The sequence below is a fragment of the Akanthomyces muscarius genome, chromosome 6 (genome assembly GCF_028009165.1).
Source record: "Akanthomyces muscarius strain Ve6 chromosome 6, whole genome shotgun sequence".
Lineage (NCBI taxonomy): Eukaryota > Fungi > Ascomycota > Sordariomycetes > Hypocreales > Cordycipitaceae > Akanthomyces > Akanthomyces muscarius.
This window is the reverse complement of record NC_079246.1, coordinates 2,820,526-2,844,353: the sequence shown is the minus strand read 5'-3', so window position 1 is coordinate 2,844,353 and position 23,828 is coordinate 2,820,526. Positions and strand designations below refer to the sequence as shown.

Genomic DNA, 23,828 nt, shown 5'->3' with positions numbered 1-23,828 from the left:
CTGGAGCCAACTTTTGCCGTTTGCTGAAGTCCCGTTCACATGAGCGCTGCGCACACGGCGGGGAAATTTATAAAAGCGCGAGTTCTCCCTTCCAAGATCTCGATCATTAAAGTCTTTATTCGGAGATTCGCACTGCGTGACCTGGAGGACAGAAGTTCATACCTTGCGACTGAGTGGCCTTGACGAGGAGAATCGCTTCAAACGACAAAGAGGATACAAAGAGGATACAAAGAGCTAATGATTACTGGCGCGAGAAACTGTTTGAAATCTGCCCGCCTAAATTCTCTTACGACAAACAGCAAAGATATTATCGCAAACTCGTTCAAATTTTCCAAAATGGCTGTGGTTCCGCACATTGAGCAGGACCGGGACCAGATGTCGAAGCTTATGCAGTCCCTGGAGCAATACAGAAAGGAACAACGCCGCGGCAAGGCGTCAGTGAAGAAAACTCCGTTCCAAGTCAAAGAATCACCAAACAACATCACAGTCGACTCGTGGCGATTCCAGGAATGGGACTACAAGCGTCGAGATCTGCCAGTATACGCCCGTGGGTTGTTCACCACCAAGACACGAAAAAATGGCCACGAAATTGCTGTGCGAGGCTACGACAAGTTCTTCAATGTCAACGAAGTCAACGAAACCAAGTGGGAGAATATCCTGACAAAGACCCAAGGGCCATACGAGCTTACTCTCAAGGAAAACGGATGCATCATCTTCATTGCTGGTCTCGAGGACGAAACTCTCATCGTTTGCAGCAAGCATTCCACAGGGGATCGTGGCGGGGAACTGACGCATTCAAAGGCCGGAGAAGATTGGATAGAGAAACAGCTTCAAGCCATTGGCAAGACGAAGTATGATCTCGCCCGAGAACTCAGACAGCGAAATGTGACGGCTGTGGCTGAACTCTGCGATGACGCCTTCGAGGAGCACATTTTAGCGTATGGACCGGAAGAGGCTGGACTCTACTTGCATGGAGTCAATCTCAACGTACCCGAATTTACTACATACCCCAGCACAGCTGTCCAGCAGTTTGCCGAGGACTGGGGGTTCCGCAAGACGAAGTATATCGTGTACGAGGATGTCAACAAGGTCAAAGAGTTTCTCGAGGAGGCTGCAGCTACCGGTGCATACGACGGCCGTGATGTCGAAGGCTTCGTCATTCGCTGCAGGATGTCAGGTAGTCCCGAAAATCTCCCATTCCGAGATTGGTTCTTCAAGTTCAAATTTGAGGAGCCATATCTAATGTACCGACAATGGAGAGAATGCACAAAGGCATTGATCATGAACAAGCCGCCAAGATTCAAGAAGCACGTTGCCATTACCGAAGAATACCTCCTGTACGCCAAGAAACGCCTGGCCGCAAACCCTGGCCTGGCCAAGCTCTATAATCAAAACCATGGAATCATCGCGCTGCGCAACGAGTTCCTCGACTACAAGAATATCAAGGGGAGCGATGCAGCCAACATGGATCAAGCTGATGCGGTTGTCATGTCGGAGGTTACTAAGGATGTTGTGCTGGTACCCATTGCAACCATTGGGTGTGGCAAGACGACGCTTGGCCTGGCATTGACAGAGCTTTTCGACTGGGGACACATTCAGAATGATAACATTTCTGGCAAGGGCCGACCGCCTCGATTCACAAAGGCAGTGCTTGCGCAACTGGAAGACCATCCGGTTGTGTTTGCCGATCGCAACAATGCACAAAAGCACGAGAGAAAACAGATCATCTTCGACACCAAGACGCAGCTTGAGTCGGTCACGATGGTGTGCCTCAACTTTCGCCACGACCAAGAATCTCTCGAAGAGATTCGACAGGTGACGCGCGATAGAGTCATTCAGCGTGGCGACAACCACCAGACAATTCATGCTGCGAGCGACCAGGAAAAATTCCTTGGTATCATGGATGGGTTCATTGGTCGCTTTGAGCCTTGCTCCGCCTTTGTCAGGCCAGATGACGGATTTGATGCTTTTATTGACCTGAATCCTGTTGCAGGAAGCCGAAAAAACCTAGAAACTTTGGTGACAAAGCTTCATGAAATCCTCCCCAATGTGGTCAAGGAAGTGCCAACATCTGAGCAGCTGGACAGGGCAATCGAGTCGGCGCTCGGCTTCAAACCAGACTTTAGGCATGATATTCCGGATCGGAGCAGCAAGCAACCAGCCAAACAGCAACAAAAGAAGGAGAAAGGGAAGCCTAAAGAGCTGGAATATATGTCCATTGCTGTCCCCGGAAATATTGTCAATAACACGCTTGAGAAGGCCTTTGCTTCGTGCGACAAAGAAATCTCGCGTTGCTACATGCAGCTCAAGCAAACTCGCAGGATACAGACGGCTTTTCATGTAACGCTTCTACATAGAGCCAATGCGAAGCACTTTCCTGGGCTCTGGCAGCGCTACCTTACTCTGCACGACACTGCAGGTGGAGGAACGGGAAAGCTCGGCGAGTGCGATGTGGTCATGGAGAGAGTAAGCATTTCCCACTGGAAGCCGCAAAATAGAAGCTAATCATGTTAGGTCGTTTTCGATCAGCGAATCATGGCGATTGTAGTCCGAATTGACGACAAGTCCGACACATGGGAATGTGCGAACCACGTAGCGCATATTACCGTTGGCACCAGAGACAGCACCGTCAAGCCCAAGGAGAGCAATGACTTGTTGGCAAAGTGGCTTGACCAAGGTCCGGACGGTGTCATTCGGGAGGTGGTGTTTGCGGACAAAGTCACTGTGCCGTGCGAGGTCCATTCGGTTCTGTCGCGCTAGGATAGGGATAAAATGTGATGCCAGGAATGAAAGGGCCTGATACCATCTTCAGCAGATATCATCACTTGTTACGCAGATGAAATCAAATGAAGCATTAGTATATTTGTATCCGTATCCGGAAGGGTGTCTATGCGCGAACGCGCTCATCGATTCCAGATCATTGAGCTGCCAATTAAAAGCAAGGGTTCGCTAAGAGGTATAAAACCACATGTCGACATCTGAGTTACTCATCGTCTAGTATCCTCGTTGCTATCTTTCCGAAAAACGGAAATTCGAATCTGGGAATACGTTAGCCTCCCGGTGCGCCGATTATGCGGCATCCCACATACCTATCTAACGATTCAGCATCACGGTATGCCTTGAGGGAGAGAAAGGCAATCAGGGCGAGATCTCCTAGAAAGAACAGCCAACTGAAGAATTTCGACCATGAAAAGAGGAGGTGGAATATCATGACAGTTGTGAACAGTAACGCAGATTGCCAGGCGTGGAATCTAAGTCGTTAGTTTATCCGAGAAGGTATGAGCATCCGAAATTAACCATACCTCACATAGTCGCTATTTCTCTCCAGTATAAGAAGCACAATGGCGCCAATTGGCGGAAACGCCAAATACGCCAGACAGGCTTCGCAGTCGAGCCTGAGCCCGAGGCTGGTATCGAACTCGCTCACTTCCGCCGCAGGGTATGCACCAGGTAGAGAGTTCCCTGCGGGTGCAGCGCTCCCCCCAGCCCAACCGCTCGTCTGGCCATCGAATCCACCCCAAGCTCTCTGGGGCTGAGGGTGTTGTAGCGGAGGCGGACTGCGCGCGGCATTGATGGGCGAGAACGGTCTCTTGCTTGCATCTGTAGAGGCGCGCGGGGATGCGCCATACTCGGGAGAGGCTACTCGGCCATGCTCGGGCGGCGAGGACTGGTACGGCGCGAAATCCATGTCGGTCAGCTATAAGAAGCGCGTCGGAGCGGTGCTGCGTCGCAACAAATAGGAGTCGGCGGTCTCGAAACCGAAATGTTATGTGCTGGCCGGGTTTCGGTCGAGAGCAGAAGCTCGAGGGGCTCAAATGAACAATTGCAGATTTTGTAGTCTTGCGATGACAAGTCGAAGATGATTGCGTAGAACGTCACATGAGCCGTGGCAGCTTGAAGCTCCTGTGGGGTTGCATGTCAGGCCGCATCCATCTTGCGCCAGCCTAAATCCACGTACGCACACACTCGCCTCTTGGTACCTATATTCGTGCTCACCATCCAATTAGCAGCCGTGGGCATGCGCAACTTCGTAATTACCAACCAACAGAATTCGGTAGTCGAGATCCGTTCTGCACTTTGTTTATTGATCAATGCTTTTGAATAAGACGTTTCTGACCAAATGGGCGGATGGTAATTAACACCGCCAGAGCGACGGATTGTATATTGTACAGTATATCAACTAATTTTGTATCATACAATGCGTCTGCATGTTGCCTCGTACACACCACCTATTCCTCTTTGAGCTGCTCCTTTCTGCCTTCCAAAGCCAGCCATAAGTTTTTGCTACCTCCCTCCAGCGTGGCAGTGATACCAAGACCAGCGCTCTGCAAGACATGAACCAACTGAGCACGCAGGCCGTCCAGGCCGCCTGGAATACCGCCAACCCAGTTGACGCCGGCCTGATCAAAGACCTTGCCCTCGATGCGGCCGCCAACCAGGTTCAACTTGGCGAGGCCGTTCTGGCAAATAGGGTCATGGTAGCCGGGGTTCTTCTTTCTCGTCGGTGCTGGGAAACTGCCAGGGACTGGTGATAGGATGCTGAGTGCAGCAGCAAGGTGCGCGGGCGACACTGCTGGCATGACGAGTGCCGCAACGGGGCCTACCATTAGCGGCTCTATTTGGCTGTAGGCTGATTCGGGAGCCGCCTCGGCCCTGTGGATGGCCTGGTATGCCGCCTCGGATAGATCGTGAACAATCGGACCTCTCGCAGTGCGCGCAGTGGTGCCCATAGCCGCGGCAGCCTCCGGGTTGTAGAATTCGACAATCTTGAGGGCGACGTCAAACATATTTGTCCTCAACACCTGCAGCTGCACGCGGCCGCTGATATCCATCGGTTGTCCATCTGGCCCGGCGATCGTAGAGGGAACCGCTGATACGGCCTTTTTAAGCTCTCTTCGCACAGCAGCCCATTCGACAGCTGTCAGGTTGCTGTGCTGAAAGAAGAGGATCAAGGGCGTCGTGCGTAGTAGAGATGTGTAGGTTCGGATCATTTGGCTTTTTCTGGTCTCGGCCGGTCGCGCGCTCGGGGGTTTTGTCGCAGGCGAGTACTGAGTTGGTGCTGCCGTTGCACCAGCATGCGTGGTGCTGGCAACAGCATATTGTCGGCCGACAGGTTCGCGGCCGAGTAAGGGGGCGCGGGTTGCAATTGGCCTGCTGCAAAGGCCAAGGAGAATACGCCCGGAGGACCTCGAAACCCGCTGCACCATTATGAATAGACTGACGGGTTTCCTGGTGCTGGCGGTGACAAAGTACACCGGAATAGTGACAACTTTCGCAAAAATCGAGTTTCAACATGCCCTGATGCTAAGCCGTACATTTTTGGCGATTGCCGGGAGAACCATCTGCCGCTCCGAAGCCCGCTGGGACTAAGTGCTGTGAGACCTGACAACTGGCTGGTGTGGGCCAAGCTGGCCACTGCTAGGCTGCCAGAGTGATGGCGCGTGCGGTGCTTAGCAAAGCTTAGCCCACCCAGCTTGGCGTCTCACTGCTTCACTTCCCTTCGCGCAAGCAATTCATCAAACCAAAACAGCTCCCTGGGCAAGAGATCGCATTTCGCTGAGAACAATCGGCTTGACACTATATCTTCAGCCTCTTTTGCAAATTGTTTGCAGGTGCAGTTGCTGCCCTAGTAGGAATAGTGCCGCCTTCGACTACTACATAGCCGCCACCCTCATCCGCCACCATGTCGACACTTGAGGAGCTCGAGGATCTCGATCGCCGGGAAAAGGATGACAAGAAGAGAGAGGACCGCGATGGCAAGGGCGACAAGAATGCAGAGGGAGATGAGGATATGAAGGAGGCTGACGAAGAAGACGATATCCTGGACGAGGAGATTCTTGGACTCAGCACGCAGGACATCCTGACACGAAAACGGCTTCTAGAGAACGACTCTCGCATCATGAAGAGCGAACTGTCGCGACTCTCTCACGAAAAGGCGGCCATGGGCGAAAAAATCAAGGAAAACGTGGACAAGATTGCTAACAACCGGTATGTGGCCAGCTGGTGACACTGCTGATGCCTCGCGCTGACCTTGCCAACAGACAACTACCTTACCTGGTCGGAAATGTTGTCGAGCTCCTAGATCTGGACCCTACCGCCGAGTCCTCCGAGGAGGGTGCCAACATCGACCTCGACGCTACACGAGTAGGCAAATCTGCTGTCATCAAGACGTCCACGAGACAAACGATATTCCTGCCGCTCATCGGCCTCGTTGACTCGGAGGCGCTCAAGCCCGCCGACCTCATCGGTGTCAACAAAGATTCGTACCTGATTCTTGACACACTGCCTGCAGAATACGACAGCCGCGTCAAGGCGATGGAGGTCGACGAGAAGCCTACCGAGCAGTACACCGATGTTGGTGGTCTAGACAAACAGATTGAGGAACTTGTCGAGGCCATCGTGTGGCCCATGAAGGAGGCAGAACGATTCAAGAAAATTGGCATCAAGGCTCCCAAAGGTGCGACCACATTTCCAGCCGCCTATACTTCCGCTTCTATTGTTACTGATATTCCTCTCCAGGCGCTCTCATGTACGGTCCTCCCGGAACTGGCAAGACGCTGCTGGCCCGAGCCTGCGCGGCGCAGACGGAGGCCACGTTCCTCAAGCTTGCTGGCCCGCAGCTGGTGCAAATGTTCATTGGCGACGGCGCTAAGCTGGTACGAGACTGCTTCGCCCTGGCCAAGGAAAAGGCTCCTGCTATTATCTTCATCGACGAACTCGACGCGGTTGGCACAAAGCGGTTTGATAGCGAGAAGAGCGGTGATCGTGAAGTGCAGCGTACCATGTTGGAGCTTCTCAACCAACTGGACGGTTTCGCCTCGGACGACAGAATCAAAGTCTTGGCCGCCACGAACCGAATTGATGTCCTGGATCCCGCCCTGCTGCGATCCGGACGTCTGGACAGAAAGATTGAATTTCCGCTGCCCAACGAGGAGGCGCGTGCCCAGATCCTCAAGATTCATTCCCGCAAGATGACTGTCGACCCGGGGGTGAACTGGGGCGAGTTGGCGAGAAGCACAGACGAGTTTGGTGGTGCTATGCTTAAGGCTGTTTGCGTAGAGGCAGGCATGATTGCGCTGCGCTCTGGCAAGAACAAGATTGGCCACGAGCACTACGTGGACGCCATATCTGAAGTGCAGGCGAAGAAGAAGGATGTAAGTTTTTGTGTTCTGGCTGCTGTAGAGAGCTGCTTGCTAACACCCGAGCCTAGACGGTCAATTTCTATGCATAGATGCCTTGCTCCGGAACAAAGGCGTTTCACGACATGTGTTCTTTGGTGCTGCTGGGCGTGGTTGGTGGTGCGCGTGCGGAGTGCGCTCCGTGTAAGACTATTACTAGAGAATATACCACTGATACAGTGCAATACTTAACTACCCATGCGTGTGAGGGAATGCAATGTAGAGCGCTGGAAGTGGTATAGGCTGAATTGGCTGTTGGGTACTCTGGCGAGATCGGCTACGCCTTTGCGCAATACACAGCATACAGTCGCTTTCGAAGGTTGCTGAGCTAATTTGGGCACGGCTATGGGCTCTTTGGTGTCGGCTCCTGCTCTAGCCGTGGGCCCTAACACGTCGATATTCGCATGGCTGCACGGCAGACATCGCGGCCCCAGGAATAAAGACAGGTGCGCTTCCTCATAGCTGCTTCCGAGTAGCCTCGTTATCTTGAGACCGCAAAGTTCTTGTGCTCTGCCAGCAAGGATGTGCAGAAGACAAGATGGAAGACAAGCTGGTCATTACTAACAACTTCGCGCCTGTAGATAGAGGGAATTAATTACCCGAGAATCGTATCTCAAAATCCCAATCAAGACTAGATAGATCTAGCAAAAGCCATCGGAGAAGACGTAGTAGAAGAGGTAGAAAGTACAAGCAGCGGACCCAACTGGGAAGTGGCGGCCCCTTGCTAACTCGAATATCTCGCCGATGAGTTTCTAGCTGTCTTAATGCATACGAGATAATATGAAACGGAATTGCGTGGAATGTTTGTGTTGATATCCTTTGATTGCCTTGTTTGCACATCCCCCATGTGTATCGGGGCATAGTAAAATAATGTGCCCTTGACACTACGGTTGAAAAGCCAAATTTGTATTATCTGGGGGGAGTGGGTGTAAGTGTGGTAATCTGAATAAAATTCGCCGAAGCGACCAACTCCAAGCCATCCTCGCTTAACTCCGTCGCTTAGAAAGACGTGTTGTGTAATTCAAAAAAGCTGATACAAAAAGTGCGGATTTTGCGTTGAAAGCGCATAACCTCGTGGTGTTGGTGGGAGGTTGTGCTCTCCAAGAGCGAAAATGTCCGTCGGCGCATTGGCATCTCGCCCAGTGACCAGCGTGCGTGTTTTGCACTAACTGCACTGCTCGTCCGACACTCTGTATATGGTCCCTCCTAGGCATTCGAGGCAACTGTGGTACATTGCTTGGGAGTGGCTGACCCCACCAGGTAGGTACTTGCCATCCACTCCAGGTACTTGGAGCATCTGAGAAAAACGACCTGCGCCACATTTCTTATCGGCCTGGCCTTCCCCGATAAGCCTTATAAAAAAAAAAGTTCTTGGGCGGCGTCGACCACCAACACAACCCTCGGCAGCGCTTCGTGCAGTACTCATTTGAATACAATGGCTCGCTCGGCGCCGAAAAGAAAGAATCCATCAGATGTTGAGGTGTCTGATGACGAATTTGACGGCCATCTCGAGGGCGTCTTGTCCCAGAGCGAAGACGAAGACGGCGACTTCGAGTCGGATGGTGAACCAGAACTCGACGATGGATCGAGCGACGATCTGCCCGAGGACCCCGACGAGGAGGATGATGACGACGAAGACCCCAAGGAGAATGGCGAGGATAACAATGAGCGGCCGTGCAGAGTTGTGACAGATGCAAACGGCGGCGTGCGCTACGAGTACGAAGAGATTGACCCCGTCTATGATAGCGACGACAGTGATGCACAAGGCCCTGTCAACACGATTGGCAATATTCCGCTGTCTTTTTACGACTCCTACCCTCATATCGGATATGACATCAATGGCAAGAAAATCCAGCGCCCTGCGACCGGCGAGGCACTGGATGCCCTTCTCGACAGCATCGAGCTGCCCAAGGGCTGGACTGGCCTGACGGACCCGGAAACTGGCAAGCCTCTGAACCTGAGCCAGGACGAGCTCGAGCTCCTCCGGAAGCTGCAGATGAACGAGGTGCCAGAGGAAGGATACGATCCTTATCCGGTAAGCATGAACGCGCGGCTGTACTTGAGAACCTCGCTAACGTCTGCAGGACATGGTGCCTTACTTTACCAGCATCGAGGAAAAGATGCCGTTGAGCGCGGCACCAGAACCTAAGAGACGATTCGTCCCATCCAAGCACGAGGCCAAGCGTGTCGCCCAGCTGGTGCGTGCCATCAAGGAGGGCAAGATTCTGCCCTACAGGCCCCCGGAGGAAAAGGACAGCGCCGAGGAGGAGGCGGAGACCTACTACGACATCTGGGCCAACGAGGAGCCCCAGGACAGAGGCGTCATGCACATTCCGGCGCCCAAGCTGGCACCGCCCGGATACGACCTCAGCTACAACCCGCCGCCCGAGTACCTGCCGAACAGCGACGAGAAGCGCGCCTGGGAGGATCAGGACCCGGAGGAGAGAGAAAAGGAATACCTGCCCCAAAAGTACGACGCCCTCCGACGTGTACCTGGATACGGCGAGTTTGTCAAGGAGCGATTCGAACGCTGCCTGGATCTCTACCTGGCGCCCCGCGTCCGCAAGAACAGACTCAACATCGACCCCAGCTCCCTGCTGCCCAAGCTGCCTCGCCCCGAGGAGCTCAAGCCTTTCCCTTCGCTGTGCCAGACCATCTTCCGAGGCCACGACGGCCGCGTGCGTACTGTGGCTTTCAGCCCCGACGGCGATTGGATTGCCTCTGGTGGCGATGACGGTACAGTCCGCGTCTGGGCCCTAAACGGCCACCAGGAATGGTCTGCCAAGCTGAGCTCCGAAGAGCCCGTCCAGGTCGTCCGATGGCGCCCGGTCAAGGACACCTTTATCCTCGCCGCAGCTGCGGGCGAGGACCTGTTCCTTGCCTGCCCGCCGCTGGCCAGCGATGCTGTCGAAAAGGCCAGCCGAGATGTGCTGGACGCTGGTTTTGGCTACGCCGCTGGCGGCTCCCACCAAAACTCTGCCGCCGTCAAGAAGGAGGGACCGGCCAAGTGGGCGCGACCCGGATCGAAGCTGGAGAGTGTCGGTGTTCTGCTCAAGGCCACAGTGCGCTCCGTGATCAAGACCATCGACTGGCACAGACGCGGCGATTTCCTGTGCACCGTCTCCCCGACCGGGCAGCGCAGCTCCGTCGCCATCCACACCCTATCCAAGCACCTCAGCCAAATCCCTTTCCGTCGCCTGCCCGGCCTGGCGCAGACGGCCCATTTCCATCCTTCGCGCCCTCTGTTTTTCGTGGCCACGCAGCGCATGATTCGCTGCTACGACCTGCAGAGACAGGAGCTCGTCAAGGTGGTGCAACCTGGGGCGCGCTGGATCTCGTCTTTCGATATCCACCCGGGCGGCGACAACTTGATTGTTGGTTCTTACGACCGCCGTCTGCTGTGGCATGATATGGACCTCTCTAGTAGGCCGTACAAGACGATGCGATTCCACGCCGAGGCCATCCGTGCCGTCAAGTATCACCGCTCGCTGCCTCTCTTTGCTGATGCCAGCGACGACGGCTCTCTGCAAATCTTCCACGGCAAAGTGGTGAGCGACCTCATGGAGAACGCCACGATTGTTCCAGTCAAGATGCTCAAGGGCCACCGCGTCGTCAGCAAGCTCGGTGTCATGGACGTCGACTGGCATCCCAAGCACCCTTGGTGCATCAGCGCCGGCGCCGACGGTACCTGTAGACTATGGGCGTAAGGATGGATGGCTACTTGTGGCAATGCTCAGGCGAGCATGGACTGGCAGAGGGATAGTTTTTGTTGGCGCACGTGGATTGTACATAAGCATTAGAATTGAACGAAAAGCAACTAAATTGATTAAAGTACAAAGCGCAACTTGCACCCGTGTTAGCAAACAGACTTGCTGCTACGTAATCTCGTAAACCTCGCCATCTCCAGCAGCATAACAATCGCGACTCTTTTCGCGTCCACTTTTTTCTGACTTCCACTCTTTCATAATTCACACTTCCATCGCCAGGCTGTCTACAGTTCCTCCTGCACCTTCGCGGCCTTCTTGCGAGCAGCAGCATCAGCTTCGCCAGCCTTCTCCTTAGCAGCCTCGGAGCCGACACGGATCTGCTTCTGGAGCCAGCTCAGGCCGTTGGCGAGGACGTCCTCAACCTGGGCGAGAAGGGTGCCCTGGGGTGTCGTCGTGCCGTACTTGAAGTAGGTCCACTGCTTGCGGGCGAGCGCCTTCAGCTCATCCAGCTTGGAGCCCTGAGGAACAGGGACACCGTAGCTATCGAGGTACGCCTTCATATCCGACTCGGACCATGCCTCGAAGATCTTGTCCTTGGCCTCGTTACTGAGCTCTGTACCGTACTTCTTGGCCGCCTCGTACTCCTCACCACCCTTCTTCTCGGCCTTAGCGTAGGCAGACTGGGCAGTCTTGACAAGCTCGTCGCGAGTGGCATCGGTCTTCTTCGCGGCAGCCTTGGCAGCCTTGTCGCCGTGCTTCTGCAGGTACTTCTGTAGGGTCGCCTTGTCAAAGTCATCAAAGGTCCAGGCCGTCCAGCCGGAGGCAGCCTTGTGCGAGTGCTTGCGCGCCAGGGCGCGGAGGCTGTCAAGGTTCGAGTTTTGGGGTACAGGAATGCCGCGAGCATCCAAGTAGGACTTGAGGCGACTTTCGGACCAAGTGTTGGAAGCATCTTCAAAGGCCTTCTGGGCGATCAGGGTGGCGTCCTCGCTAGCCTTGGCATACTCGTTGCTGGCGCGGGTGGTGGCAGCGCCGAAAGCCTTGGAGGCCTTGCCGTGCACGTCAGTGCCCATAATCTCGGCACGGTGCTGGCGAACGGCGGCGCGGAACTCGTTGAGTCTGGTGCCCTGGGGAACCGAGATGCCGTTCTCATCCGCAAATTTCTTCAAGTCGGACTCGCTCCAAGCATCAATCACTTGATCGGTGACCTTGGCATAGGCAGACTTGGCCTGGGCGCGAGCTTTGGACTCTTGTTCCTGGGCCTTGAGGTAGGCAAGGTGAGAGTTGCGGCGAACGGCAGCAACCAGGGCATTACGGTTGGAGCGCTGGGGAGCGGGAATGCCATTGGTGTCAAGCCACTTTTTGAAATCAGAGTCCGACCAAGATTCGTAGAGCCAGTCGCCGGGGTAGGAGAGAGTCTCGCCTGCCGCCTTGGAGCCGACCTCAAAGCCGCGGCGGGCCTTGGCGAGGAGGGCATCGCGGTTGCTGGTGGCAGGAACTGTCGCTGTTAGTACCGCGCTGACGATAATGTCGGAAACGTGCTTACCAGGAATGCCCTGCTTATCACAAAGCGCCTTGAGCTGGCTGTCGGACCAAGTATCGAGGATCCAGTCCTTAGTCTCAGTGGCGGCCTTGCCAGTAGCTTCTCCCGATGCGTACCAGTTGGCCTTGACGCTCTCGATCAGACTATCGACAGTCTCATCAGCACCTGCCTTGGCATCCTTGCCTCGAGCGACAAGGAAAGCGCTGAGCTCCGAAGGGCTCCATTTGCGGTAGGGCTCGACAACGTAGTCGTTCCAGTTCTTCTCGACGAGATCCTCAATGTCTTTTCGGTCCGCCGGCTTGGGGTGCGGAATGCCGTGGTCAGAAAGCCACCTCTCAAGCTCGGTCTCGTGCCACTTGTTATACACTGATGGCATTAGCTATGGTCAGTCTCCTGTGCAAACACTGCATACCTGCGCGCTGACCCGGGAGCCAGCTGCTGCCGGCGACTTGCACCGCCAGAACGCCCGCGGTTAGGAAAAGGCTAAGATTGCGCATTGCGTTTGATGTAAATGGGAGTTGGATGGTGTTGTAGGTGTAAGAGGGCTGTTCATCAAAAGCTAAGGGGCTGATGAGAAGTACATATAGCTCCCCTCTTGCAAGGCAGCTGCATTACCGGCCCATCACGTCATACTTTTCACTTGCTCTCGCCTGATTCACATTCTAGACCTGGCCAGCCAACCATCCCGGGGGGTGGCGTGCCAGGGAAAGCGGTGCCAGGGAAAGCGTCTCAGAAGGGGTATCGGCAAGGTATCCATCAGCTTCCAGAGCTTATTTTACTGTGCATTCCACGCAAAGGGTACTTGGCAAGAACCAACCACACAAGGTGAGCCGTTGCGCAAGCGCCAACGTCGAAATCAATGACGTCAGATTTGCACCACCCAGCAAGCGCACCCATGCTCATTTCAGCAGGCAGCAACAAACCTGCAAGCAACACGTTCTCAAGCGATTTTCCTACAACTACTGTTGAACAGGCTCACCGCTACATATTGATAGATCGGGACCTTCCAAAGGCGAGCGCAAGACAATGCCCAACAAAGACGATTGAAGACGAGTGCGCTTTGGCTGGTGCTCCATCGCTGGCATTGCGTATTGAAGCTGCCGCCACAGTTCACGCCACAGACAACGGTGACAACGCGCGCTCCGCCCGCCCAATGTTATTTCTAGGGCGAAAAGCTCCGGGCCCATCGAGATCAACATGCTGTGAGATCGTCGAGATCTAGTGTTGTATCTACCGACAGGTTGATATTTTCAGCCTGCAATTCTGCGCTGCACATGTCAAGCAGATAAGATATTGAAATTATGTACAAGTCCTTGTGAGGACGTGTTCGTTTCAGCGTAACAGCACACACGTAGTCGTCTGTCTCAGCAAGGTTGGATAGCCTTGGCAGACTGTACCACCTGCATGAACTACAATCAGCTTGAAGTCTGCCGTTGTGCTACCGGACTGAGCGCATTGCGCAGCAGCAACAATGGTTGTTAGGTGGGCTGCAGATGGGACGCATAAGAGTAGTAGTATGGATATGTCATCACATGATGGATATTGTCAAGTGCGTGTTTGATGTTCGTATGACATGGTGACGGTCCGCCTGTTGGAATCTTTCGCGCGTGGCCGTTTATGCGCTGATTGCCGGCATAAATGAAGTACCGATGTTTAAATTTAGATGCTTTTTGTCTTGAGTGTTGGATGCTCTTGAACAATCTACAATATATTTTCCTGTTCGTGTTTTATTCGAAACGCTATTGATTAAATTCGCTTGTTTCTGCTTTCCTACTACATCTGTCGACATGATTGCTAGCATCTTCTCCGGCGGGGCGTTGGTTTTTTTTTTTTTCTTTCACCAACGCGCTTGCCAATTAACGTAGAGCAGAAAGAAAGAAAAAAGCGATGTGCATGGCCTACACCGTCAATACTGCTTTTAGTAGAATTAGTTGAGAAATTGTGTGTCGCAAAACGTTTTTCTCGTTTCATTCTGCACCAATATTTTATCTCTGCGCGATTTCGAGAGCTTTTGTTTTTTTACATCGCAGCTGCGCCTTTATCACCATCAGCAAGAGGGAAAATGCATCAGCGTGACAATTTATTCAGTGACTTCACAGGGACGCAAAAAAAAAGCCATGGTTATATCACGAGTCACCTATATAGCTATTTACTGAAAAAAGTGGTAATCTTTTGCGTACCTTTAGCCGCAATTGACGTTTTTTTGCGCATGTTATTTGTTGCGCTGATGGCTTTCAGGGTCGTCTGCTTCTTGCGAGGTGACTCGACCTCCTCCGACTGTTTCCGTTTCTCTGTCTTCTCTGTAGTCACACCACCCTCTGCATCCTGCAACTTCGTAGGCGACCCTACAGCGTTCTCAATTCTAGGGCTGGAGAAAAAGTTGGCAATATTTGACTTGTTTCCCTTGCTGTACAGCGGTCTGATAAATGTCGGCGAGTTGTTTCCTACTTTGCCCACGTCCTTGCTCACGGGGTACACTTCAACTTCACCAGCAAAAGGCTGCAACAATGACTGCAGGTCTTTTGACCACTCGTGCGCCTTAGGGTCCAGCCACTGCCGCATGGCATCAGACCCGGGTTCCAGAACAACAGGCATCCGGTCGTGTAGAAATTTCAGCTGCTTGTTTGAATCCGTGGTGATGATTGTAAAGGTGTATTGTTTTTCATCCGAGTCTGGTCATGTTAGTACCGGCAGGTCACTCGATCCAGCCTTACTATCCACGCACCTTCGTACTGCACGCAATCCCACAGCCCGGCGAAACACATCAGCTGGCCGTCTGCTCTTTTGACATAGTGAGGGAGCTTGTCTCTGGGTCCGGTCTTGAGCCACTCATAGAATCCTTGTGCAATGACGATGCATCGCTTCCGTGCCTTCATGGTTGCCCACATGCCACCCGGGGTGCTGAGAGAATCAGAGCGGCAATTGATGGTCTTGAGCATGGAAGCATAGTCTGGGTTACGTTTCGTCCAGAAAGGAATCAGGCCCCATTTCATGGATTGCAACTTGTAGCTCGTCGTCTCTTGGTCATTCTCGTTATGCTGGGATTCACCGGCCGCTGCGTTCGGAGCTGGGCCGGCACCGTGATCAGGCGTATCGGCCCGGTACACGGCTCCGTAGTAACCAGGCGCAAAGTTGTATGACTGCCTTGGCGCATCGTTTCCGTCATCCTCCGGTGCTTCGGCCACCGGCATGCCTGCATCTTCTATTATTTGGCGGACATCAGAGGGCCGCTGCTGTCATTAGTAACGCTCAGTGCGGCGCGGCATGTTGTAGAGATGCACAACGCTCACAGCTGTCTCGTACTCACCAGCGCCAACGCATATCTTCCGCACATTTCAGAAGACAATCCTCGCCACAATGCCAGTCGAGGTCTGCGAACTTTAAACAGCTGATGTGTAAGGTCAATTTTGGTGAGCAACCCAGCTGTGAATGAGCGATTCGCCACACGTGACTCAGTCCGCGGTCAGTGTCAGTTGACGAGAAACAAAGCCAACGAGGCATTGGCAGTCTATTATAATATGAGAGTCTTTTGAGTGCCACATATGGATGCTCAAATATTTACCACTAAAAACGGCGTTGCAACTACATGGGCCACGAGGCCACGAGGGCAGTGTGAGATGGTACGATTGTGAACCAACAATATGCCAAATGGGCAATTCGCAAGCGAATTCTTTTATCTATATACTATTTACACTTGTCGTTTCATTCAGAATTTTCACTAGGCTTCTCTTTCGCTCGCGAAAGAGCCTGAGAAAGCATGAAGTGGCTCACGTCCTCCTCTCCCCAGTAACCAATGTGCGAAGCAATGGTACTGATGGGATTAAAATCCAGGGCTCCCCTACAATGGTCAGTTGTGCCGATAAAGAATTCTTGGGCATCACGTACTCCTGAATGCTAAAATCAACGCGTCCGTTGCGATTGAGTGCCCAGACCTTCCTCTGGGCTGTCCGTTGCTTTTGCGTCTTGCGATCTTTGTTTTCGGAATCGGGATCTTTTCGGGCTTCTTCGCTGCGCTCGTCGCCCATCTGGAAGCGAGAGTATAGCGTGGCAATTTGGCTGCTGTGGTTGGCTAGGAGTGCTTCCTCGTCTTCTGTGCCTTGGCTCTCGCTGCCCATTCCGCTTCGTTTCTCGTTCGTCTCCTTCGGTGTCGCTTCAGCAGAAATATCTGGGAGTTCTTTCTCATTCATCATCATTTGAGCCTCTTCATTGGTGATACGAAGCGAAGCGGGTAGTAAATTGGTCGATATTCCAGTGCTTAAGCTAGCAAGGAGACCACTGACACTTTGGCCGACTTTCGTTCCGATACCGGTCAGTCCTTGTGACCCAACCACTCCGAATATGCCCTTTTTGGTATAAGGAAGATTATGTGGCTTCATCGAAGCCATGGAAGGCGCAATCAGAGGCTCTAGACGGTAGCTGATTGGGTCAGACGGGTAGAATATGTTGAACAGCTGCTGCGTATCTGGTCGCGAAACTCCATTTTCGGAACTTGAATCGGCCATAAAGCTATCATCCTGACTTTCCGAGTCTATGGCCCTCGCTAAGCCTACCTTGGAAATGTTGCGCTCAACCTGACGCGCGGCGATGGTTCTGCGCATGATATTAGACGTGCTCTGTGCATAGCATGTTCGTACATACCTGCCCGTGAGCATTTGAAACAAGCCAATGGGTGATCCTAAACAGTAAAAGTCTTCCACGTCAAAGTCCAAGGTATCATTGGTCTCAGTTCGCGCTGGGCCACGATGGGGCAAGAAACGCAGTGGGTTCGGCTTCGAATCATGGCGACGCCGCCTATTCTCGTGGCAGAGGATGTCAAACAAGATGGCAGAACCTAGCGAGTGGCCAACCAGGTGAATCTTGCCCTTGAAATTCGGGTTTCGTTGCCGGAATAAGTCAACTATGAGGTTGGACTCCTCAATCACTGTCTGCGCAATCTCAGCTCTGTACGAGCTTTGGTAAAGAAGAACGTCCAGGGCCAGGTCAGAGATGAGCGATCGGGCAAACGCAACGCCGTCTATTGTAATATCCTCTAATGTCGGATCTGTGTATGTATGATTTAGGTAGTGGTCGTGACGGCTGTGTGGAAGGGTCTTACACGTTTCTTCCTCTTCGTAGGCTTCGGCAACATCTGTCTCGTCGGCTTGCATTTTCCTCTTTCTTCCTCTTGGAAAGTCAACTTTGTGGCGCCAGCATACTGGCAAAACCTGCATGCGACAATTGCCTGGGCCATCGCCTTCATCGATATTCATTGATCGAAGCTCTGGTGAGTTTGCGTACACGCCCTTGAGAGTTTTGCGTAAAACATTGACATCATGGATAAAGTTGACACTTTGCGTTCTACACCATTCGTCAGCTTGGTTTTATACTTGCACAACCTCGTCCGCATACCGTAGGCCAAGTCGCTGCCCAATTCCATGCGTGACTAGCACTAGGTGCTCGATATCTCGATTCTGCGATTCGCCGCTTTGGGTGAGATAATCGTGGCGCATCTCCTCCTCGTTCAGCTTTTGTACGTCATTGTCGCTCGTTGCTGTGCGCCGATCTTCACTCTCTATGATAGTTGAGAGTCGCCTTTGCAGTATCGCCTTCCCGGTCAGCGCCGCCTCTGCCACACTGGACGTTTTGCCGCTCGAGGCCGCATCTGCGTTGGATGGCGTGTTTTTAGATGCTGTTTCGTCCTCGTTGTCGGCTGCGGGTTTCTTGTCGTTGGTTCCCTTTTCCTTGGCCTTGTTTTGGTTAGAATAGCCTCTGATCAACTTGACGCCACTCATGTGCCCTCCTCCTCCAAAGCGCTCGTATACGGACGTCGCTACCCACGACAGGACGCCATCTGATACCAGCCAAGCAATGCTGGCATCCTCATACGTGACAGTGTTGTTCATGTAGATTCCGAATAGGCGATGCGATTTCAGCTTGGCTGGTTTCGATTCTGTGTCCGCTGGGCTATTGTCCGCAGCCGCAGAAGGCTTCTCCTTTGCTGTAGCTGTTGCGCTGGCAATATCTTGCTTTGGGTGATTCTGCTTCTCTGCATGTGGATTATTAGCTTTAGCTTGACAACTCGTTGCCGTTGGGGCTCACCTGGTTCGGTCCATGCTTTCATTTTTAGATATCCCTTCGCCGTGTCAGTAGAACATTACGCCGGCCTTCGTCATTTACTTACTTCTTCTACTTGTGCAGCAAGATTTTCTTCGCACGGTCTCAAGTTTGAGCCATCTTGGAAAAACCAAGTTCCACGACGAACTAGCATTGGCAAGATCAGCAACGTCGGGTCTTGTAGCAGGTAAGTGGTACTCACCTTCGTAGACGGGACCGAGCCAGTACACTGGGCAGAGCTCCCGCCGCTCGATACCGACATCAAACAGGAAGTCTTCATTTACCGGCACCCGCGTGTCCTCGTTCGTGGGTTCAGAGGCACTGCGCTGCGATTTAGCTTCCGCACCCTTGTTCTTACTGCGTCGCTCCTCGTCGGCTTCCATGAGGCTTTGGTACTGAGCTTCGATCCTCCGAGAGTCCTCTGCAGAAAATGCAGAAAATTTCTTTGGCTTCACTAGTGGTTTGGGTTCGCTGGGGCCTTTTGCTTCGAAGAGTGGCAACGTGGTCCTCTTTGGCACCTATGGCAGTGTCAGCATTGAACAGACTGGGCTCATATAAAATTCGTACATCAACAGCATGAAACCATTGGACTTTAGGGCGTGGGCAGCCTTGTGGGTAACGTCGGAAGCTTTGCCCGTGGAATGGTGTGGTGAGGTGGTCCGCTGAGGAATTGGATTTCAGCGCATTCGCCTCTTCCACAGCCTCTTTCCCAGACTGCGTCCCAGATGGTTTGCCGCCGTTCCATATTCCGAATGAACTCAGAGCTGAAGTCCAGTATGGTGTTTCGTGGACTTCCTCGCTTCTTGGCTTGCCATCGGCCGCACCTTCGTTCTTTGTACTCATGATTCGCCGCTGTGGTGAGCTGGGTGCACCATGTGATATGAGCTGTCTGCTGAGAAGTCCCGGGCGAAGCCCTGACTTGCCGCAATACAGTGCCACTGTTGTCTTTTATCCGAGCCTCGGCTCGATAGTCGGACGTCTGGTTCATGTATCTATGCCGCTTTTTTTGTAGCTACAGACGCAACGGTTGGCCTGCTAAAGGGAGATGTAACTTGCTCGGGTGAGGCAATTTCATCGGTTGCGGGGTCGACAGGAAAGCCTCGCGTTATTAATCCGAATACACGCTTGTAGCAGAACGACGACCACTGGGCTGAATTTACTCGGTCATTGACGCTCGGCGGCGTTGTCATGTGTTTGGTGACGGGAGGATACGGCACGGGTCAATGAGAGCGGTTGCAAGGTGCGGCCTATGACTGGCAGCTTGCTCCCAAGCGGGCCTACCCTGCACCTGTTATTTGCCATGACCGAGTTACTGTAGTATGCGGGATGCTCATTGAGTGCGATTTTCAGTCATCGTGTGTCTGCTGGTTTTCTTGATTCTTTTTTGTGTGTCGGGCCTTTGATTGTCTATTGATATGCCAGCCTCAACGTGCGCTGTCGCCATTCGCCCTTTATTACTTTACAATGCTAATAGTCCAGAATCAACAAGCCGCAGTTGCGGGCTCCCCAGCTGCGCTGCCAGTGCAGAGGGGGTGCGCCCCTCGCTGTCCAACAAGCTCCTAACATCCGTCGTAGTATCGACATCAAATCGCCCCAGACCCATAGACTCGACACTTTGCCTTGCCTCGAGAGGGAAAACGTCAGACGGCAGCGAGGAAGAAAGCCACAACAGCAGCCAAGCAACACGCTCCTGTCGGTTCTCGACTGCCAAATGGAGACCACTTTTCATTCCAGAGAGGGGATCTTGGTACCGAATCATCCCACCAACATCAGGGACCTGATCGCCAGAGTGGTACACCAGCTCAACAAGACCATCAATATCGCCTTCTGCGCACATCACATGAAAAGCTCGCGCAGGAGCAGCCTCGGGATGCGATTCGAGATATGCTTCCTCAGTCATAGATGATAAAATGTCTAGTCCATCCTGCGTACCACCCTCATTCGTATATCGAACGAGGATAGCAGGAGTTTCGGACGAATGAGAGCTAGCTGCAGACGCGGCTGCGCTGGATATGTCCTGGCCACAAAAAGGACAACGAGGATTCGAGATGATTGAAGAAGCGTTGTCCATCAAGCATTGCCTATAAAAAAATTAGCCACCAAGTACATTACTGCCACCATCAACTCTCCCCAGTACATTGGCGTTCCCTACCAGTGATAATGGCAACGGCAGGAGAGCTCGATATCATCTGGAACATCGACGGTACCGACATCTTCTCCTTCGTCGTCACTGTCAGCCACATGGAGCACAAGAGGCTCATTGCATGTCCTGCAAGATGCCATGGTTTTTTTTCTTGGGTTTGGCTGTGCTGAAGGTTGCTGTGGAGGCCAGAAAAATTTCCCAGTCAGAAACTATCAGACCCGCCAGCGCTGCGCTGTGGTAACCACCTACCTACACCCTGGCTCTCAAGCAATGCATATCGGGTTGCACAAAAGTTGCCCAATATACTTGATGTACAGCGTGACAGAAGTCGTAGAGCACAACATAAAAATGGCGAATCGAACTTAGTAGCAAGCGTTTGATGAACAACGGGGCCGTCCGGCATGTGAGAAATTACATTCGTTCTATGAACTTGTCAATGACCGTATTCAACCCGACGGCGCTGACGACAACCGCATTCACATAGGCCAGTTATCAATGGTCTTCTCAGAACTTGGTGGCTTTCCAGGCAACATCGAAATGCATTGCGCGGCGTCGGCGTGGCCAGCTGCTGCCCCACCAGCCATTACATCACTTTCTGCCCCGCCACAGCACCCCCCTCCTGTCGCAAACTCTCTCATTGCACGACGTTGATCTACAAGCAGCAGCTGCAGTGTGAGTATCGCCCTCTAAAACAGATTTAAAAAGTATGTCAGTAAAGCAATAGCTCCCGGGAGAATCTCTAACCGAACTATCCTTGCTAGCACGTACGTTCCGTAAGCTCCGCAGACCAGGGTTTCCGACGGAGCAATTGCGCCCAAGAGCACAAGACCACGAAACCAATATTCAGCACCGAACATCGAACAATAAGTCACAATGAATGTTCTCAAGCTTCAAAAGTATATTACGCCAACATAAGGCTTAACATTAAAACTTACGTGTGCCCCGGCAGGAAATTTCCCCAGTTCCCGCAGAACGAGATCTTCTCGCTGTCAGATGCCTTTCAGCGACTCGATGTAGACGACCGAGGATACCTGGACGAAGCAACAGCAATCAAGGCTACCCAGCAAAGCGAAAATCTGCCATACGACGTCGTACGTCAGGCGCTGAAGGAAGTTGAGCTTGATTCCTCGAGACGCGTTGAGCTTGAAGATTACGTTGGGGTGAGTGCGTCCAGTTTATTGGGATACGGCAAATATCTAACACTGCATGGCTAGCTCGTCGCAAAGCTTCGCGACTCTTCCCCCGCCCAAAAACGCATGTCTGTCGGGCCAGCCGCTCCTTCTGGCGGTGTCGTAACCCAACGAACCGGCGGCCATGCCTCGAAGGGCAGCGTCAGCGGCAAGATTCAAGTGCAAGGCTCCAGCGCAAATATCACGCACACGATTAACGAAGACGAACGTACAGAGTTCACTCGACACATCAATGCAGTCCTGGCAGGCGATGCAGACATTGGCAGCCGCCTGCCTTTCCCCACCGATACCTTCGAAATGTTTGACGATTGTAAGGATGGACTGGTCCTCGCCAAGCTCATCAATGACAGTGTTCCGGACACCATTGATGAGCGTGTCTTGAATATGCCTGGAAAGAAGACCAAGAACCTTAACGCGTTTCAAATGAGCGAGAACAACAACATCGTGATTGAGTCTTGCAAGGGTATTGGCTGTTCCGTCGTCAATATTGGCGCGGGTGATATTATCGAAGTGCGTGAGCATCTCATCCTGGGTCTTATCTGGCAAATTATTCGTCGTGGTCTTCTCGGAAAGATCGATATAAAGTTGCACCCTGAGCTGTATCGCTTGCTGGAAGAGGATGAGACCCTGGAACAGTTCCTCCGCCTCCCTCCTGAGCAGATTCTTCTGCGATGGTTCAACTACCATCTCAAGGCAGCCAATTGGTCGCGAAGGTTCGTAGCACTAAAACCGCGAAGTTCTCAAAAGCTAACATGATTCTACAGAGTCTCCAACTTCTCCACCGACGTCAAGGATGGCGAGAACTACGCCGTTCTGCTTGCCCAAATTGGAGGCGAGTACGGCTGCACCAGAGCGCCCATCCAGACAAGAGATCTTCTGAAAAGAGCGGAAGAAGTTCTCCAGGAGGCCGAAAAGCTCCAATGCCGAAAGTTCCTGACCCCTACCTCGCTGGTTGCTGGTAACCCGAAGCTGAACCTTGCGTTCGTTGCCAATTTGTTCAACAACCACCCTGCTCTGGACCCCATCACGGAGGAAGAGAAGCTTGAAGTAGAGGATTTTGACGCCGAAGGCGAGAGAGAAGCCAGAGTATTCACACTCTGGCTCAACAGCTTGGATGTTCAGCCGGCAGTTGTGTCATTCTTCGATGATCTACGCGACGGCAACATTCTCCTGCAAGCGTATGACAAGGTTATTCAAGGCTCCGTCAACTGGCGTCATGTCAACAAACCCCCGGCCCATGGCGGTGAAATCATCCGATTTAAGGCCGTAGAGAATACCAACTATGCCATTGAGCTCGGCAAACAAATCGGATTTTCCTTGGTCGGCATCCAAGGCGCTGATATCACTGACGGGCAAAGGACTCTGACTCTCGGCCTGGTCTGGCAGCTTATGAGAAGAAACATTACGGTGACTCTTTCCTCTCTTGCGCAGAAGCTCGGCAAGCGAGAAATTACCGATGCCGAGATGGTCCGCTGGGCAAATGACATTTCCAAGAAGGGTGGTCGTAACTCTGCCATCAGATCTTTCAAGGACCCCGCTATCGCCACTGGCGTTTTCTTGCTCGATGTGCTGAACGGAATCAAGAGCAGCTACGTTGACTACGACCTGGTGACCGCTGGACAGACGGATGAGGACGCATACATGAACGCGAAACTCAGCATCAGCATCGCTAGAAAGTTGGGCGCTACTATCTGGCTGGTGCCAGAAGATATCTGCCAAGTCAGAAGCCGTCTCGTGACAACTTTTATTGGTATGTTCAAGCTTACCGCACACTTGAGATTCAATAACTAACAATAAACTCAGGATCTCTCATGGCTACGCACGAAAGAATGTAAAAGCGAGAGTAGGCCAAAGTGCCTTGTGCTTAAAAAATAGTTTAGCCCAAGAAGAGCGACATTGTCATTATGCCGTGAACTCGAATTGAATTTGAAATCATCAATAAAAATGCGCCGGGAAGAGTCCACATGCCAATCTCAG

The 23,828-nt window shown here is 52.8% G+C and overlaps 10 protein-coding genes across 11 annotated transcripts; 4 read left to right on the top strand and 6 right to left on the bottom strand.

The window, feature by feature from the left end:
- Positions 1–237: 237 nt before the first annotated feature.
- On the top strand, positions 238–2,760 carry LMH87_000998 (uncharacterized protein; the record flags this gene model as incomplete). The annotated part of the gene is made up of 2 exons (XM_056199002.1): positions 238–2,466; positions 2,515–2,760. The coding sequence occupies 2 exons, from the start codon at positions 238–240 to the stop codon at positions 2,758–2,760; spliced, it is 2,475 nt and encodes an 824-aa protein (XP_056055893.1).
- A 223-nt stretch (positions 2,761–2,983) lies between these two features.
- Positions 2,984–3,688, bottom strand: LMH87_000997 (uncharacterized protein; the record flags this gene model as incomplete). Its single annotated transcript, XM_056199001.1, has 3 exons — positions 2,984–3,038; positions 3,090–3,251; positions 3,303–3,688. The coding sequence occupies 3 exons, from the start codon at positions 3,686–3,688 to the stop codon at positions 2,984–2,986; spliced, it is 603 nt and encodes a 200-aa protein (XP_056055892.1).
- A 541-nt stretch (positions 3,689–4,229) lies between these two features.
- Positions 4,230–5,207, bottom strand: LMH87_000996 (uncharacterized protein; the record flags this gene model as incomplete). Of its 2 annotated transcripts, XM_056198998.1 has the most annotated exons (2): positions 4,616–4,653; positions 4,703–5,207. In XM_056198998.1, 2 exons carry the CDS (start codon positions 5,205–5,207, stop codon positions 4,616–4,618), a joined length of 543 nt encoding a protein of 180 aa, XP_056055890.1. The 2 variants fall into 2 exon arrangements, with proteins under 2 accessions (XP_056055891.1, XP_056055890.1); XM_056198999.1 differs by having other exon boundaries at positions 4,230–5,207.
- A 476-nt stretch (positions 5,208–5,683) lies between these two features.
- LMH87_000995 (uncharacterized protein) lies at positions 5,684–7,231 on the top strand (the record flags this gene model as incomplete). The annotated part of the gene is made up of 4 exons (XM_056198997.1): positions 5,684–5,988; positions 6,042–6,457; positions 6,520–7,154; positions 7,211–7,231. 4 exons carry the CDS (start codon positions 5,684–5,686, stop codon positions 7,229–7,231), a joined length of 1,377 nt encoding a protein of 458 aa, XP_056055889.1.
- Positions 7,232–8,613: 1,382 nt separating this feature from the next.
- Positions 8,614–10,885, top strand: LMH87_000994 (uncharacterized protein; the record flags this gene model as incomplete). Its single annotated transcript, XM_056198996.1, has 2 exons — positions 8,614–9,213; positions 9,263–10,885. The coding sequence occupies 2 exons, from the start codon at positions 8,614–8,616 to the stop codon at positions 10,883–10,885; spliced, it is 2,223 nt and encodes a 740-aa protein (XP_056055888.1).
- A 284-nt stretch (positions 10,886–11,169) lies between these two features.
- Positions 11,170–12,922, bottom strand: LMH87_000993 (uncharacterized protein; the record flags this gene model as incomplete). The annotated part of the gene is made up of 4 exons (XM_056198995.1): positions 11,170–12,380; positions 12,429–12,466; positions 12,542–12,791; positions 12,838–12,922. 4 exons carry the CDS (start codon positions 12,920–12,922, stop codon positions 11,170–11,172), a joined length of 1,584 nt encoding a protein of 527 aa, XP_056055887.1.
- Positions 12,923–14,787: 1,865 nt separating this feature from the next.
- LMH87_000992 (uncharacterized protein) lies at positions 14,788–15,759 on the bottom strand (the record flags this gene model as incomplete). The annotated part of the gene is made up of 4 exons (XM_056198994.1): positions 14,788–14,844; positions 14,895–15,097; positions 15,151–15,655; positions 15,733–15,759. 4 exons carry the CDS (start codon positions 15,757–15,759, stop codon positions 14,788–14,790), a joined length of 792 nt encoding a protein of 263 aa, XP_056055886.1.
- Positions 15,760–16,127: 368 nt separating this feature from the next.
- Positions 16,128–19,361, bottom strand: LMH87_000991 (uncharacterized protein; the record flags this gene model as incomplete). Its single annotated transcript, XM_056198993.1, has 9 exons — positions 16,128–16,263; positions 16,311–17,015; positions 17,064–17,466; positions 17,521–17,762; positions 17,814–18,450; positions 18,504–18,537; positions 18,586–18,665; positions 18,721–19,036; positions 19,086–19,361. The coding sequence occupies 9 exons, from the start codon at positions 19,359–19,361 to the stop codon at positions 16,128–16,130; spliced, it is 2,829 nt and encodes a 942-aa protein (XP_056055885.1).
- Positions 19,362–19,977: 616 nt separating this feature from the next.
- LMH87_000990 (uncharacterized protein) lies at positions 19,978–20,801 on the bottom strand (the record flags this gene model as incomplete). The annotated part of the gene is made up of 2 exons (XM_056198992.1): positions 19,978–20,599; positions 20,671–20,801. The coding sequence occupies 2 exons, from the start codon at positions 20,799–20,801 to the stop codon at positions 19,978–19,980; spliced, it is 753 nt and encodes a 250-aa protein (XP_056055884.1).
- Positions 20,802–21,534: 733 nt separating this feature from the next.
- Positions 21,535–23,686, top strand: LMH87_000989 (uncharacterized protein; the record flags this gene model as incomplete). The annotated part of the gene is made up of 5 exons (XM_056198991.1): positions 21,535–21,557; positions 21,611–21,821; positions 21,876–22,564; positions 22,616–23,601; positions 23,655–23,686. The coding sequence occupies 5 exons, from the start codon at positions 21,535–21,537 to the stop codon at positions 23,684–23,686; spliced, it is 1,941 nt and encodes a 646-aa protein (XP_056055883.1).
- Between the last annotated feature and the right edge of the window lie 142 nt (positions 23,687–23,828).